At 44.7% G+C, this 13,500-nt stretch overlaps 2 protein-coding genes across 3 annotated transcripts in view; one reads left to right on the top strand and one right to left on the bottom strand.

The window, feature by feature from the left end:
* The window catches only part of MLLT10 (MLLT10 histone lysine methyltransferase DOT1L cofactor), a 221,021-nt gene extending 219,374 nt beyond the window's left edge, over positions 1-1,647 (bottom strand). Inside the window, exon 1 of the mRNA XM_034930078.3 lies at positions 1,512-1,647. The gene's annotated coding sequence lies outside the window, so the exon portion shown is untranslated. The remainder of the gene's footprint in view (positions 1-1,511) is intronic.
* Positions 1,648-1,858: 211 nt separating this feature from the next.
* Positions 1,859-12,779, top strand: SKIDA1 (SKI/DACH domain containing 1). 2 transcript variants are annotated; one of them, XM_055092467.3, is made up of 2 exons: positions 1,859-7,441; positions 8,330-12,779. In XM_055092467.3, exon 2 carries the CDS (start codon positions 8,443-8,445, stop codon positions 11,173-11,175), a length of 2,733 nt encoding a protein of 910 aa, XP_054948442.1. In that variant the 5' UTR covers positions 1,859-7,441; positions 8,330-8,442; the 3' UTR covers positions 11,176-12,779. The 2 variants fall into 2 exon arrangements, with proteins under 2 accessions (XP_054948442.1, XP_063463358.1); XM_063607288.1 differs by having other exon boundaries at positions 1,859-8,234; positions 8,333-12,779.
* Positions 12,780-13,500: the final 721 nt, after the last annotated feature.

Raw genomic sequence — 13,500 nt, 5'->3', positions numbered from 1 at the left:
CGGTGGGGCAGCTGAGCCGGGAGGCCGGCGCCCCCTCCCCTCGGCTCCCCGTCCCTCCCCTCCCTCGCAGGCCCGGCGCGGTAGGGGAGGCCCGGCCCGGCCCTCCCCGCCCCGCCCCGCGCGGACTCGCTGCGGCCGACTCCGCCGGGGCAGTCGGGGTGGGGGTGGGGCGGGGGTTCCCCGCCGGAGAATCCTCCCCCGGGGCTGGCGGCGGGGGCGGGGAGCGAGAGCCGGGAATGGAGGATTAGGAAGGACTCCAGCTCGGCACGAGCGCGGCCCGCGCGAGGGATCCTGGGTAAAAAGTGGCCGCGCGGCACCGGGAGAGCGCGGAGAGGAGCCGGGGTCAGGGGTCACGGCCCTGGAGCCCCGCGTGCAGAGCCCCCCACGTGAACGCAGCGAGCAGAAGGAACCTTTTTGTTTTCGACCGCGCCAGCATGCTCCTCTATTGACCGAGCTGCTTTTCCTGGGCTGCTGGGGAGAGGAGCTCCATTGCGGAGCTCTTAACCCCACCCCCACCTTCCACCGCCAACACACTTCCCAACTCAACCCTTCCTCTCAACTCTCATCCCAGCCCCCCGTCCTGAGCTTGCAATAACGCAATAAATTTGCTTTAACAACAAGTGGGGGTGGTTGAATTTACTCCTCCCTCTCCTCTCTCCTCCCCCTCCTCTTGCTGCGGTTCTTGACACTACTACAAACCAGGACTATAAACATAAACATGTGTCACTGTAACGGGGCAGGTAATATACGGATTTTGAGGCGGGGTGGGGTGGAGCGGGGCTTGGTCGCCGCTTGGAGGGCAGTAAAAAATCGCGTTTCACGTGCTCGACGGCTTTGGGGACTCCCGCACACATCGATCCGTTTATATAATGCCGAAGGCACTTGGTCACTTATTCAGCCACGCAGACCCACAAAGCCAGACTTGCGGATAACCAGCGTACCCCAAAGCAAATGCATTTCAATACGAATCCCTCTCCTTTCCCAGCCAGTGCTGCCATTTCTTCTATTAGCAAACAGTAACGTGATACTTGAATCCCCTTTCCTTTTTAAAAATTCTTTTCCAGATAGTCATGAGATCATTTTTCGACCTAAATAGTACATCTCTCCCATAGCCACTACCTACACATTTTGTGCGCAGAAACCCCTTCAAACAGCAAGAAAGTCTATTTAAATGACTGAGTTCGAAATCTGGTGTGCAAAGGGTATTTCTTGGGCTTTGCCTCCGTGCATTGAGCAACTTCTGCTGCAAGTTGCTGAGACTGGCGCGGTGGAGATCCGCCACAGCAAGCCTTTTTTATTATTATTTAGTCTATATCTGCCTCTCAACTTTTTTCTCATTCTTAGTTCAACAAGCCAGCAACCACTACTTAAGGTAGAGTAAAGCGAATCCCTTCCCAAGCTTTTTGGCTTGAAACGGAGGGAGATACAGAAAATGTTCAGATGGGGAACTGGTTCCCTTTGTTCTTTCATTGTTTCTCTACGAACTGGTGGATACAAGGACAAACACTTACCTTCTCTTCTTTTTGCTCCACAAACCAGACGTTCCCATCAGCCTTAAAATACACAATCCACCTTGAAAGTAACTACGGATGTCGGGAGAGTTTGTATTCCATTCTTTTTCGCTCTCTGCCCTCTTTTAGCGTAGGATTAAGTTGCAGAGCACGTTGCTGCAAGCTGTAGCCCCCCCCCCCCCGCCTTAGTGAATCGGTCACGTTTAGGACCCTCTAAGTCCATCCTAATTCTGCCAGTAGAATTGAGGGTATTGGAGCTCTAAACTTTCAAAAGGAAAGGGGCCTGCAACTCTCCAGAAAACTTACAAATACCCCGAAATTTTTTACCATTGTGTTTTTGCACCACATCACCAAATAGTATTTGCCAAGAAATAATAGACATGTCTTTGAGAAAAAAAATTTTTTTAAGTTTATACTTAGCAATGCGCTGCTTAGATGTAGTAAAAGGCAGGTTTGTGTCGGCATTTAACGGAATGAGTGCGTTTTCCATAACGTTTGTTGTGCCATGTGTTTTTTTAAAAACACAAACAAAACACTACCCCAACTGAGAAAGGAAATAGAAGTTTGAATTAAAATGTTGTGGAACAACTTTAAAAGAGACGTTTACTTGAAATTTATTAGTGTAAAAATTGGCCTCAGAAGTGAAAAGTAAGCTTTTCAAAGTTAAAAGACTTAATTTTCACCCTGTGATTCCATAATAAAAAAGCGAATTTTCTGGTTAATATGTGATACTGTCAGTGTTGAGTGTCCAGTCTTTTGGGTCTTAGTGTCCAAACCTTGCTCAAATCTGATTATGATGTGATTTGCTGATGTCATGAATATGAAATGATACTTGTGTATCCATAAATTCGAACTTGTGATTTTTTTTCTTTTTTTTTTTTTATCTCCCGCTTTTTTGTAGGTTCCCAGTAGCTGCAGCAGTGAAAGACAGTGATTGGCTCCAGTGCTCCTAGAAGGATTTGGGCTGAAGCCAGGGGAACAGAACCAGAAGAGGATTCCCTTTCCAGAGACCATCAGGCTCCTCATGTCTTGTCTCTCCTCTCTCCCCTCGTGGTGGCTCAGGATTTCAGTATGGCTGAGCAGCCCATAGGTAGGCCTCAACACTTGGTGTCACCACTTCAGTCTCTATATGTTTGACCCTTGTATAAAATAAACAAAAACTTGGGCAACCCTAACAAATTGTGGTTCTGGATATTTGTGTATTATTTAATATCTGAAGGTCAAACTCTACTTTCTCTGATTTTTTTTCTTTTGCATTCAGGATCAATTGTGAAAGGCCCATGTGTCTCATAGGAAAATATTACAACAAAACAAGATAATTGGGGGGAAAGGCAGTTGCAGTAGGAAAAGTGGCTTTTCTTTGATAGCATTTAATTGGAATTAAAAGATTCTTGAGCTGTAAACATTCTTTATTTATTCAGCACACATAAGCAGGCATTGTTTTATCACCATCATAATTATGGTGTCCTTTAAACTGGCTGATAGCAGGAAAGATAAGGGAATGTGCCCGCAGATTCAGATCAAGTCTCACTCCTTTCTTTTCCTCCCTGCCCCCTTCCCCCCACCCCATTCCTTCCTTGGTCACTAGGGTCCCCCACAGCCCTTGAGATGAGAAGAGCAGGAAGATTGTGGCCTAGCCGTTTCTTACATCATGAAAGTGATTTGTACCTCACTCTAATTTGATGCAATCCATAACCTCCTTGTCTCCTATGTTTATAACTGGTTTTTAGCTTGCAATATATGTTATCTGGAGGTGCCTATTGCTCACCTGTGTAAAATCTCATCCACTAGGATTTGTTGCTTTACCTTTGTCTAATTTAGAAAGCACACTCTTAGGGCTTTTTCAGAACAAAGCCTCACAAAAACCCCTTTACCTCCAAGGATTTGCAAATTTATAAAGGCTGCATTGAATTCAAGATGGGTCAGGGGGCAAAAAAAGGGTAGAAGGTCACTGCATTTTGATTATGGGTCAGTAGACAACATGGCATATACCCTGTGTCCCAAACTTCTGTTAAAGACAGGGTTTTTAAATGCCTAAGAACAGAGGGATGGGCCCTTTTGGAGACTTACCCTGATTTGTTTAAATGAACCAGAAAGAAAAAAAATTAAAGGAAATATACTAAGTTATCATTTGTTTCTCAATTTAGCCATTTTCTACTCCTTCATTCCCATTTTCCCATCCCAAAAAGCAGAGAAGATGTGATATTAGATAAATTTAGCTAAAGAACTGTTGAGATTTTATTGTCTTATATCCTCAACTAATTCAGCCATATGAGACTTTATTATTATTTTAAACTTTTATCTTGTGAATATTATAGTTACTTTTAGTTAATAGCACAAGGGGCTTTTATTCTTTTAACCAGCATACTTACATTGTTGAGGCCTTTGTGATGTTCCTTACTCTTTTCTGTCTGAATTCACTTTGAACAAAATGTGCCCAGCAATCACTAAAACAAACGTATATGGTGAAGAGTTGGTGGCGGGGGGGGGGGGGGGGTGGCTGTGATCCTCATTTAAATTATGTATGTATGGGTGAAAGCTTGGAAGGAAAAGGATTATTTTAATGCTCTTCAATACTTTAATTATATGACAGTTGTAGTGTAGAAATGCAAAAGTACTCTTAGGTTTTCCTTCAGGTTTTCAAAGAACTTTCCCCATTAGTAAACTACTCCTGCAAATTGCTATTGCATTTCCCAGCTAACCATTTAAAAGACTGTAAATGCCGTGTGCATTACTTCGCTCCAGAGGAAAGAGGTCAGACTGAATTGCAATGATATTTAAACATAAAATACAGTGAAAATAAATCAAAATAGAGCATCTAAAGGTAAATCTAGCACATTCATATGGGATAAGTAAAGACAAATATGTTCATATTTTCATGGCCCTTCACTTTAAAAACTGAAAGTGCTGATTTTTTACAATAAATGCAGAAGTAAGTGGACATTAGGAATATATTTCAATCTCTATTTGCTAAAGAGGATTTTCCTTTTGCAAGCAGCTTTGTTTTCAAAGCTAAAGCACTTTTTACAATAGTGTGTAGATTAGGCATTCCTCACTGAGTAAATAATCACATTTAATTAAACTCAATGCATATCATACATGTGCCTAAATTCACAATAATTTCCTGGACCCACAGAGAAGGATATATATATAAATGTTAATTTGTACATATCTATCTACATATGTACTTGCATTTGAGAAACATAGAAGTTGATATATCTTTTCTTAAAAAAGAATTTGAATACAGTCCATTATCTGAATTGGGTTCATCTTTGATTGTAGAGTCAGCTGACATGGTCAACAAATTTATCAAAGAAACCCCCTGGCTTTTGAAGAATAGTACTTTATACATCTGGATCTGCACATCAGGCAAAGTAAGTAAATTATTGCATAACTTTAAGCATAATTGATAACAGACACCTTTAATTTTTCATCCCCATTCTTTTGGCCAGCTTTCACATTAATAATCTAAGCCATAAATGTTGGTAGCTATTGATCGAAATCCCCGGTGTGCATGCAAATCCATCTTAAAGTCCCCTGCCTTTCATGTGTGAGCGCTCAGGGGCCTCTGCTAGATCTTTTTATCGGGATCGACCCCCAATGTGCCTGGAGAAGACCCCGGATATGCAACGTGTGCTGATGGCCCAAGAAAGCTGTCTGTCACATTCTGTGTTTGTGTGTGTGTGTGTGTGTGTGTGCATGCACTCATTCAAGCAAGAGTGCTGGAGCCTAACACACACATACACACAAGGATGGGGAAGTTAAAGGAACAAAAGAATGTATTAGACACGAAGAAAGATGTGTAATAGTAGTATTAAAAATGTATAAGTGTAAAGGTGTCTGAGTGTACATATAGAGATACTTGCACAAAGTCTATATAGACACATTTCTCAAATTCCCTAGCCTTTATTTTTCTCTATTTCACCCAACAGATTATGCCCTTAGTTAAAAAAAAATAACTTAATATGGTACTAGTTTTCAAAACCACCTATATTGCCAATATTTTAAAGGTGGAAAGAGAGGAAGAGAGAGGAAAAGAAGGTAGTTTTGAAATGGCTACTAAATCATGTTGCTATGTGTAGGAGGACTAGGAGAGAGAGAGAGAGGAAATATAAACAGGAATGGAGAACAACTAAAACTACCTGGAAAAAAAAAAAGGATGCTCTAGCCAACCTTTTGTACTGTCTTCTCAAAAGCTTTTTCTGAGTTTACTATTTCTTGGCTGACTCTTTGGTCTAAATCTTAAAGCTGGGGGAGGGGAATGGGCGGGGGTGGGGGTGGGAGGGCGAGGGCTGGCAGTACTATATAAGTGCATCAGAAGGAATTTTAAAACGACATTATTGTTGCTGGCAATAGAAAGACTCTGGTCATTCTACTTTTAAAAACAAACACCAGCATCTGCTTTTCCTGGAAACTTCGCTTTCTGCCTAAACCTTGTGCATTTTGTCTCCTGTGAAAGTGAAAGAGAAAAACGCGGTGTAATAGATCCAGATGCAAAAGAAAGCCAACTCGGTGGATGGTATTAGCTGTGACGAGGCATTGTTCATTGCTGCCTCTCGGTTACGTTTAAAGCCTGAAATATCACGAGATCCATTCAGTGATCCTTCTTTCATTCAAGGGACAAAAATGTAATTTGCTGTAGCTCTGATTTCTTGGATGGAAATGCTAGCCTTAGATTTCAAAGGCAAGAACTAGACATCGCGGTTTGTACACACATTGATTAAGTTGAAGAGCGGCGATTACATCTGTGCTGAGTGCAACAGTAGTTCAGGGGCTGACTTTTCAAATCCCAACCTCCTGAGTTACAGACTCTCTTAAATAGACTTCCTTAATTTCCGGATGCACTTCTTGAAATTCCCAATTCTTTTCAAAATTCCTGGGAAATTACAAAGGAGATGAGGGTGGGGGTGGGGAATTATGGCCGAGATTTCATCTTGTCAGGCAAACTACCTTTTTGTATGTCTGATTCCTCAGTTTTTATCTTTCTGTTTTCTTTTTTGAGCCATACCTGCTCGTGCCATCCAGACCAGAGCAGGGGAAGCTGGAACTTTTGAATGTGAAAAAAGAAATTATTGTATAATTTTTTTCTTGCAGGCTCAGAAATATCCGTTTATTCTTTTAATCACGCGGGTGTGTCTATTTTTGGAGGAACAAGGAAACACATAAATGCCTGGGTTGCATTTATGTTGTAGTTGCAAACACCGAACAGTTAAGAAGATTTTGCCGAATTTTGCAAAGCAGCCAAGGAGCCGCCTTGGGATCGTGGTAATGCGACTGGGAGGACCCTTGCTCTCATTTGGCAATATTTTGGATATCCTTGAAAACGACACCAAAATTTGCCTTAATTTGACTAAGAAGAGGTTAAACCACATTGATTTTCATCCAAAGTGATTTTGTTAAAGCAGATGCTTGACTTTGATGGAAAAACTGGGAGTTGTGGAAGATCTACCTAAACTACCAACCAAAAGCATCACAAACCACTGAAACAGTCTGCATCGTACATCAGCACTTTCTTTTCATTGTTATTACGTAAAACCTCTGGAAGCACCTTGGGCGTTTGACAGTTTCTTTTCTTTGCTGCAGAAGGAAGCAATCTGCTCCCTGGAATTCTGACCTGTGGTGAACAGGACCCTGGCAAAGGCTTTGCTGGGGACTCTTGGAGGATCCCGCCTCCAATCTAGTACGGTTAATTGTGGAAAAGTGTACACATTTCTGGCTTATCTATGCTTTGTTATGGGTCTGACGTGAAACTACCTCCTCCCCACCCCACCCCCCAGCAGAGAACCGAAATCCAGTTGAATTGTTACAGTGTTTCGGAGCTGGAGCCTTGAACTGCTTCCTTGGTCAAATAACTTTGTTTCTGGTTGTAAAAAGGCATTTAAGGAAAAAAAAAAAAAAAAAAAAAAGGAAAATCGAGAGAAATTCCAAACGTAAGTCCGCACTGGGGTGGTTCACGGGGCGGGTTTAACTTTGGAGCTCCCAGCCGGTCTCCTTCCCCACTCCTGTAAGGGAAATACCAGGCTATTCTGCACATTTTCCCTTAAGCTCCATTTTCCAAAAGGAAAAGGGGGTGGGGTATCTCTCTTTCGGCTTGATAATGTTTTTTAAATGCTTTTCTTTGAAATGATAATAGCTGTATCGGTAAAATGCAAATAAACGAAAAAAATAGGCCGTATTTCTTTAAAGGCGAATATACGGTGCGGTTTTTTTTTTTTCTTCCTTAAGCGTACACACACTGCTTCTGATGAAGTCTGTGAGTCAGGCTGTTTCTGAGCTCCGATAGTTTAATGGAAAGATTTATATACCGACTGTATTATTTACTTTGGGAGGGGAGGTGGCAGTATAAGGGTATGCTAATTAGTGGGAGATTTTGGGGGGAAGGGGTGGAATATCAATTTTTATTGCATCACCTGTCAGGAGTGTCCAATCAGCGCTGGCTTTAGGGGAATTAATTGATGAAGGTGTCTCCGGACGAGCTCACTTCACTCTGTCATTTTATTTGTAGCTAAAGCAGCGGCGGGAATAGCAGCTGCATTTCTTTTCTCTTTCTCCCTTCACATTCCATTATCATAGTGCTCCAATGGAGAAGGAAGGAATAGAGGGGCCCAGGTACTGATCTGCATCGGGGACTCAGACCAACACACTGGCAGATCAGAAACCGGATGGTTTTTTCCCTCTTTTTAAAAAAAACGAAAACAACAACAACAAAAAAGCAAGAATCAAGTCAGTGTAATTTCATGGGGTTCCCCCCCCCAATAATTTCGCCTAGAGTTTGGCACTTCCTTCGACGGGAATAACAGTCTTTGTTATTTTATTAGCAGGATGCCTTGAGACACACGCAGCATCTGGCGGAGGATTAACATACATACATGTGTATGTATGCGTCACGTATATATTTACTGCAAATGGTGGGGATCATTTAGTGCCCGAGATGGGAGACCTGAAGTCAGGTTTTGAAGAGGTGGATGGCGTGAGGCTCGGCTACCTCATCATTAAAGGGAAGCAAATGTTTGCCCTCTCCCAAGTCTTCACAGATCTGCTGAAAAACATCCCGAGGACGACCGTGCACAAGCGCATGGATCATCTGAAAGTGAAGAAGCACCACTGCGATCTGGAGGAGTTGCGGAAACTCAAGGCAATCAACAGCATCGCCTTCCACGCCGCCAAATGCACGCTCATCTCCCGGGAAGACGTGGAAGCGCTCTACACCTCCTGCAAAACCGAGCGCGTCCTCAAGACCAAGCGCAGGCGGGTCGGCCGGGCCCTGGCCACAAAGGCGCCGCCGCCAGAGCGCGCCGCTGCCGCCAGCCCCCGCCCGGGATTTTGGAAGGACAAGCACCAACTTTGGCGGGGCCTGAGCGGAGCCGCGCGGCCCCTGCCAATCAGCGCGCAGTCCCAGCGCCCGGGCGCCGCCGCCGCCGCGCGCCCCGCCGCCCATCTACCTCAGATTTTTAGCAAATACCCCGGCTCGCACTACCCGGAGATCGTGCGCTCGCCGTGCAAACCCCCTCTAAACTATGAAACTGCCCCGCTCCAGGGAAACTACGTCGCCTTCCCCTCGGACCCTGCTTATTTTCGGAGCCTGCTGTGCAGCAAACACCCGGCAGCCGCCGCCGCCGCCGCCGCCGCTGCCGCCGCCGCCGCCGCCGCCGCCGCCGCTGCCTATTACCAGGCATCGGCGGCCGGGCCCCAGCCCAAGGCAGCGGCGGGCGCCGGAGGCCCGGGGAGCCTGAGCTACCGCTGCAAGCGCAAGCGCGGCGGCGCCAAGGACTGCCTGCTCGCGCCTCACGCCGGCGCGCGGCGCCTGCTGCTGTTGCCCAGGTCCTACAAAGCCAAGGCGGCGGCGGCGGCGGCGGCGGCGGCAGCGGCGGCGGCGGCCGCCGCCGGGGCCACTTGCCTGGAGAGGTTTCATCTGGTCAACGGCTTCTGCCCGCCTCCGCACCACCACCACCACCACCACCATCACCACCACCACCACCACCACCGGGCCCAGCCGCCGCAGCAGAGTCACCACCCCCCTCACCACCACCGGCCGCAGCCCCATCTGGGCAGCTTTCCCGAGAGCTGCAGCAGCGACTCCGAGTCCAGCTCCTACTCGGACCACGCGGCCAACGACTCGGATTTTGGCTCCAGTTTGTCCAGCTCCAGCAATTCTGTGTCCTCAGAGGAAGAGGAGGAGGAGGGAGAGGAGGAGGAGGAGGAAGAGGAGGAGGAGGAGGAGGGGGGCAGCGGGGCCTCGGATTCCAGTGAAGTCAGCTCGGAGGAGGAGGACTCGTCCACCGAGTCGGACTCCAGCTCCGGCTCCAGCCAAGTGTCAGTGCAGAGCATCCGATTCAGGCGCACCAGCTTCTGCAAGCCTCCCAGCGTGCAGGCGCAGGCCAACTTCTTGTACCATCTGGCCTCCGCCGCCGCTGCAACCAAACCCGCTGCTTTCGAGGATGCCGGCAGACTTCCCGACCTCAAGAGTAGTGTCAAAGCGGAGTCGCCGGAGGAGTGGAATCTGCGGAGCTGGGCCCCCAAAGCATCTCCGGTGTACTGCCCGGCCAGCCTGGGGAGTTGTTTCGCTGAGATAAGGAACGATAGGGTATCTGAGATTACATTCCCACACTCTGAAATTTCCAATGCTGTAAAGAGAACTGACCTGACAATTAACTGCCTGGCAGAGGGGGCCTCTTCACCTAGCCCAAAGACAAACAATGCATTTCCACAACAAAGAATACTCCGAGAGGCTAGGAAATGCCTACAAACAACTCCTACTACACACTGTGCAGATAACAACACAATAGCTGCTAGGTTCTTAAATAATGATTCTTCGGGAGCAGAAGCAAATTCAGAAAAATATTCCAAAATCCTTCATTGTCCTGAATTTGCTACGGATTTGCCCTCTTCGCAGACTGATCCTGAAGTGAACGCTGCAGGAGCAGCAGCAACTAAAGCCGAGAATCCCTGCACTGACACAGGCGACAAGACATTGCCATTTCTGCACAATATTAAAATCAAAGTAGAAGACAGTAGTGCTAATGAAGAATATGAACCTCACCTTTTTACAAATAAGCTAAAGTGCGAGTGCAATGATACAAAGGGTGAGTTTTACAGTGTGACTGAGAGTAAAGAGGAGGACGCCTTGTTAACCACAGCTAAGGAAGGTTTTGCATGCCCTGAAAAAGAAACTCCTTCCTTAAATCCACTGGCTCAAAGTCAGGGCCTTTCATGCACTTTAGGTTCTCCAAAACCTGAGGATGGGGAATATAAATTTGGTGCCAGGGTGAGAAAAAATTACCGGACACTAGTACTGGGAAAGCGACCTGTCCTTCAGACACCTCCAGTCAAACCAAATTTGAAATCAGCTAGAAGCCCTCGTCCTACAGGTAAAACTGAGACACATGAAGGAACACTGGATGATTTTACAGTTATAAACAGACGCAAAAAGGTAGCCAGCAATGTAGCATCAGCAGTGAAAAGGCCATTTCATTTCATGGCAAATTTTCCTTGTCCACCATCACTCATTATTGGGAGAGATGGGGATTTGTGGCCGGCGTATTCCTTAAACACCACTAAGGATTCTCAAACTCCTCACAAGGCCCATCCTATATGGAAATGGCAGCTGGGCGGTTCTGCAATACCTCTTCCACCTAGTCACAAATTCAGGAAATTTAATTCATAAAAATGTTTTGGAAGATATTTTCTTGAACCATATTACCTTCCTTTTGTTGTAAACTGCACAGGATGGTTTGTACAAGTCCATTAATGTGTTACACCCCCTTTGGAGTCCTGGTTTATCGCATTTTGAAGACAGAAATCGGATTACTTTTTTTCCGTTGCGGGTTTTTTTTTTTTTGGAGTAGGGTGGGGGCGGGGTGGGAGAAGGGTTGGTTTACATTCCACAGACTACTTCAGGCTAAAGACTCAAGTAAAACTCAGTTATTACGGTAGAGCTGGAACACTTTACTGTTTCGATGCTAATAATGCACCCGGTACCTCAATTCAACTGCTACAAATAAATGTCAAAAGGTTGAATAATAAATATTACAATGAGCCATTAAGTTTATGCACTAGATTTCAGAGCTGAAAGTGTAACTGTTAATTCAGTGAAAGTTTGTTAGGTTACATGGTTACACAGTGAGGTGAGGTGAGGTAGCAAGAAGTTTCTGTGAGCCCAAAATGTTATTTTCTGGAGCTCTTGTTTGTGGGGTATCTTTTTCTTTTGACTCCCCTTATTCCCTCTCCAAGAGTAGTTGCACTTAACTTTTTTTTTTTTTTAGTGGAAAGATTGGGGTGTGAGTCCTGATTAAATGTTAGTAAAAGCTGCCTCATACATACTGAGTAAAATAAATACGGAATTGTATTTTTTTTGTAAAGGGTGTGATTTTACTTTTAAAGCCACTCCTTTGCAACAGGAAAAGTCTGTTTTGTGTTCTCACCCAAAGGTTTTAAATAAGGTGACTCTTACTATTGTCCTGCTTATCTTGTGGTCTGAACATGACTCTTCAAACTCCCAAAACAATTGAAATATTTCTTTTTTTTTTTTTGGAGAGAGTCTCGCTGTGTCGCCCAGGCTGGAGTGCAGTGGCACAATCTTGGCTCACTGCAACCTCCACCTCCTGGGTTCAAACGATTCTGCTGCCTCAGCCTCCTGAGTAGCTGGGATTACGGGCGCGTGCCACCATGTCCGGCTAATTTTTGTATTTTTAGTAGAGACGGAGTTTCACCATGTTGACCAGGCTGGTCCCGAACTCCTGACCTCAGGTGATCCGCCTGTCTCGGCCTCCCAAAGTGCTGGGATTAAAGGTGTGATCCACCATGCCCGGGCTGAAATATTTCTCGTAATAGCAGAATATTTCCTGGCCGAACTCTTGATAGTGACAAATCAGTAAATACAACCAAGAAAAAGAAAATGAGGGGTCAGAGTTGCAATACCCCAAATGAAAAATAACAGTTTTTTCAGGGCTTTTTGGTACCAGAACTCAGGCACTTGGATTTTATGACCTTATACTTTTTCTGCATCTCTCTAAAACTTCTGTTTTCAGACCATCCTGTGTATAGAGCAGGAGAGTTTCTACTGCAAGTGACAATCAGAGGTGACTATCTATATTTGCACTTAAAATCAAAGTAGTTCAACATGCAAATGCTAGGGTCTAGCCCTGGGTAAGGGCCATGCTGGTGTACTGTGTTGTGATGATGGAAGCAGTAAATCAAAATTATGGAAATTTGCACTGTTGAAAAGCATGCTTTAGCTTTATTTTCAATTAAAAACACTGTTTAAAATTCCTGGTTCCATACATTTCTACTTATTCCAGATTGAAGAACGGTTAACAGGATTGAATGGTTTTGTTGACATTTTCACTTGTAATGTTTTTGCCTGAAAGAAATGCGTTTATTGGGTGTAGTGTTTTGTTGTAATACTATGTGACGAGGCCAGTCAGGTTCTGTGCAGAACACTGGTGGATTTCTTTCCAAGTAAGAACAAAACTTTACAAACTTGTTACACATCAAGTAGGAAAAGTTTCAGGCTTAAGAAAGTGAAGCAGAGATCAGTGATTTTTTTAATGAAAGTTGAATCTAATAATTTCTGGCCCACCTCCTTTAGTCTGACAAATTATGTATCTCAGATCCTTGCTATCTTGAATCTAAGAAGTTGCATCTATAGATCATAAATCACAAAACAAAACAAAACACCAATGAAATGTTTACTGTGTGAATTTAAGTCACTATTTCTCATGGAAATTCAGTCTATTGTTTTTGTTTTTCCTTAACCTTTTAGTTCCTATTCCCTTTGAAATTTTCCTTTTGTCTATAAATGTTTCAGTTAGATCTGGATGGCCTCAGCCCCTAATTGCTGAATATGCTCTGTGGTTTTCCTCTTATTGTAAAGGACCGAGGCTGAGAATACCTGCATCCAAATACATTTGGATGGAGTAAACAGATGCTTTCAACTACCTTCCTTCCTTTCCTTCTTGAATGTTGCCATGCCAGGTGTAGGTTCACTGGA

Source organism: Pan paniscus, chromosome 8 (assembly GCF_029289425.2).
Source record: "Pan paniscus chromosome 8, NHGRI_mPanPan1-v2.0_pri, whole genome shotgun sequence".
NCBI lineage: Eukaryota > Metazoa > Chordata > Mammalia > Primates > Hominidae > Pan > Pan paniscus.
This window is presented reverse-complemented; position numbering and strand designations above follow the sequence as displayed.

What these genes read in the sequence shown, in the direction of transcription:
- SKIDA1 (XM_063607288.1), top strand. Translation starts at nt 8,174, where the DNA reads ATGGTTTTTTCCCTCTTTTTAAAAAAAACGAAAACAACAACAACAAAA. An exon ending in AACAAAAAAGCAAGAATCAA is followed by an intron (nt 8,235 to 8,332) that starts GTCAGTGTAATT and finishes TTTTATTAGCAG; the next exon opens with GATGCCTTGAGACACACGCA.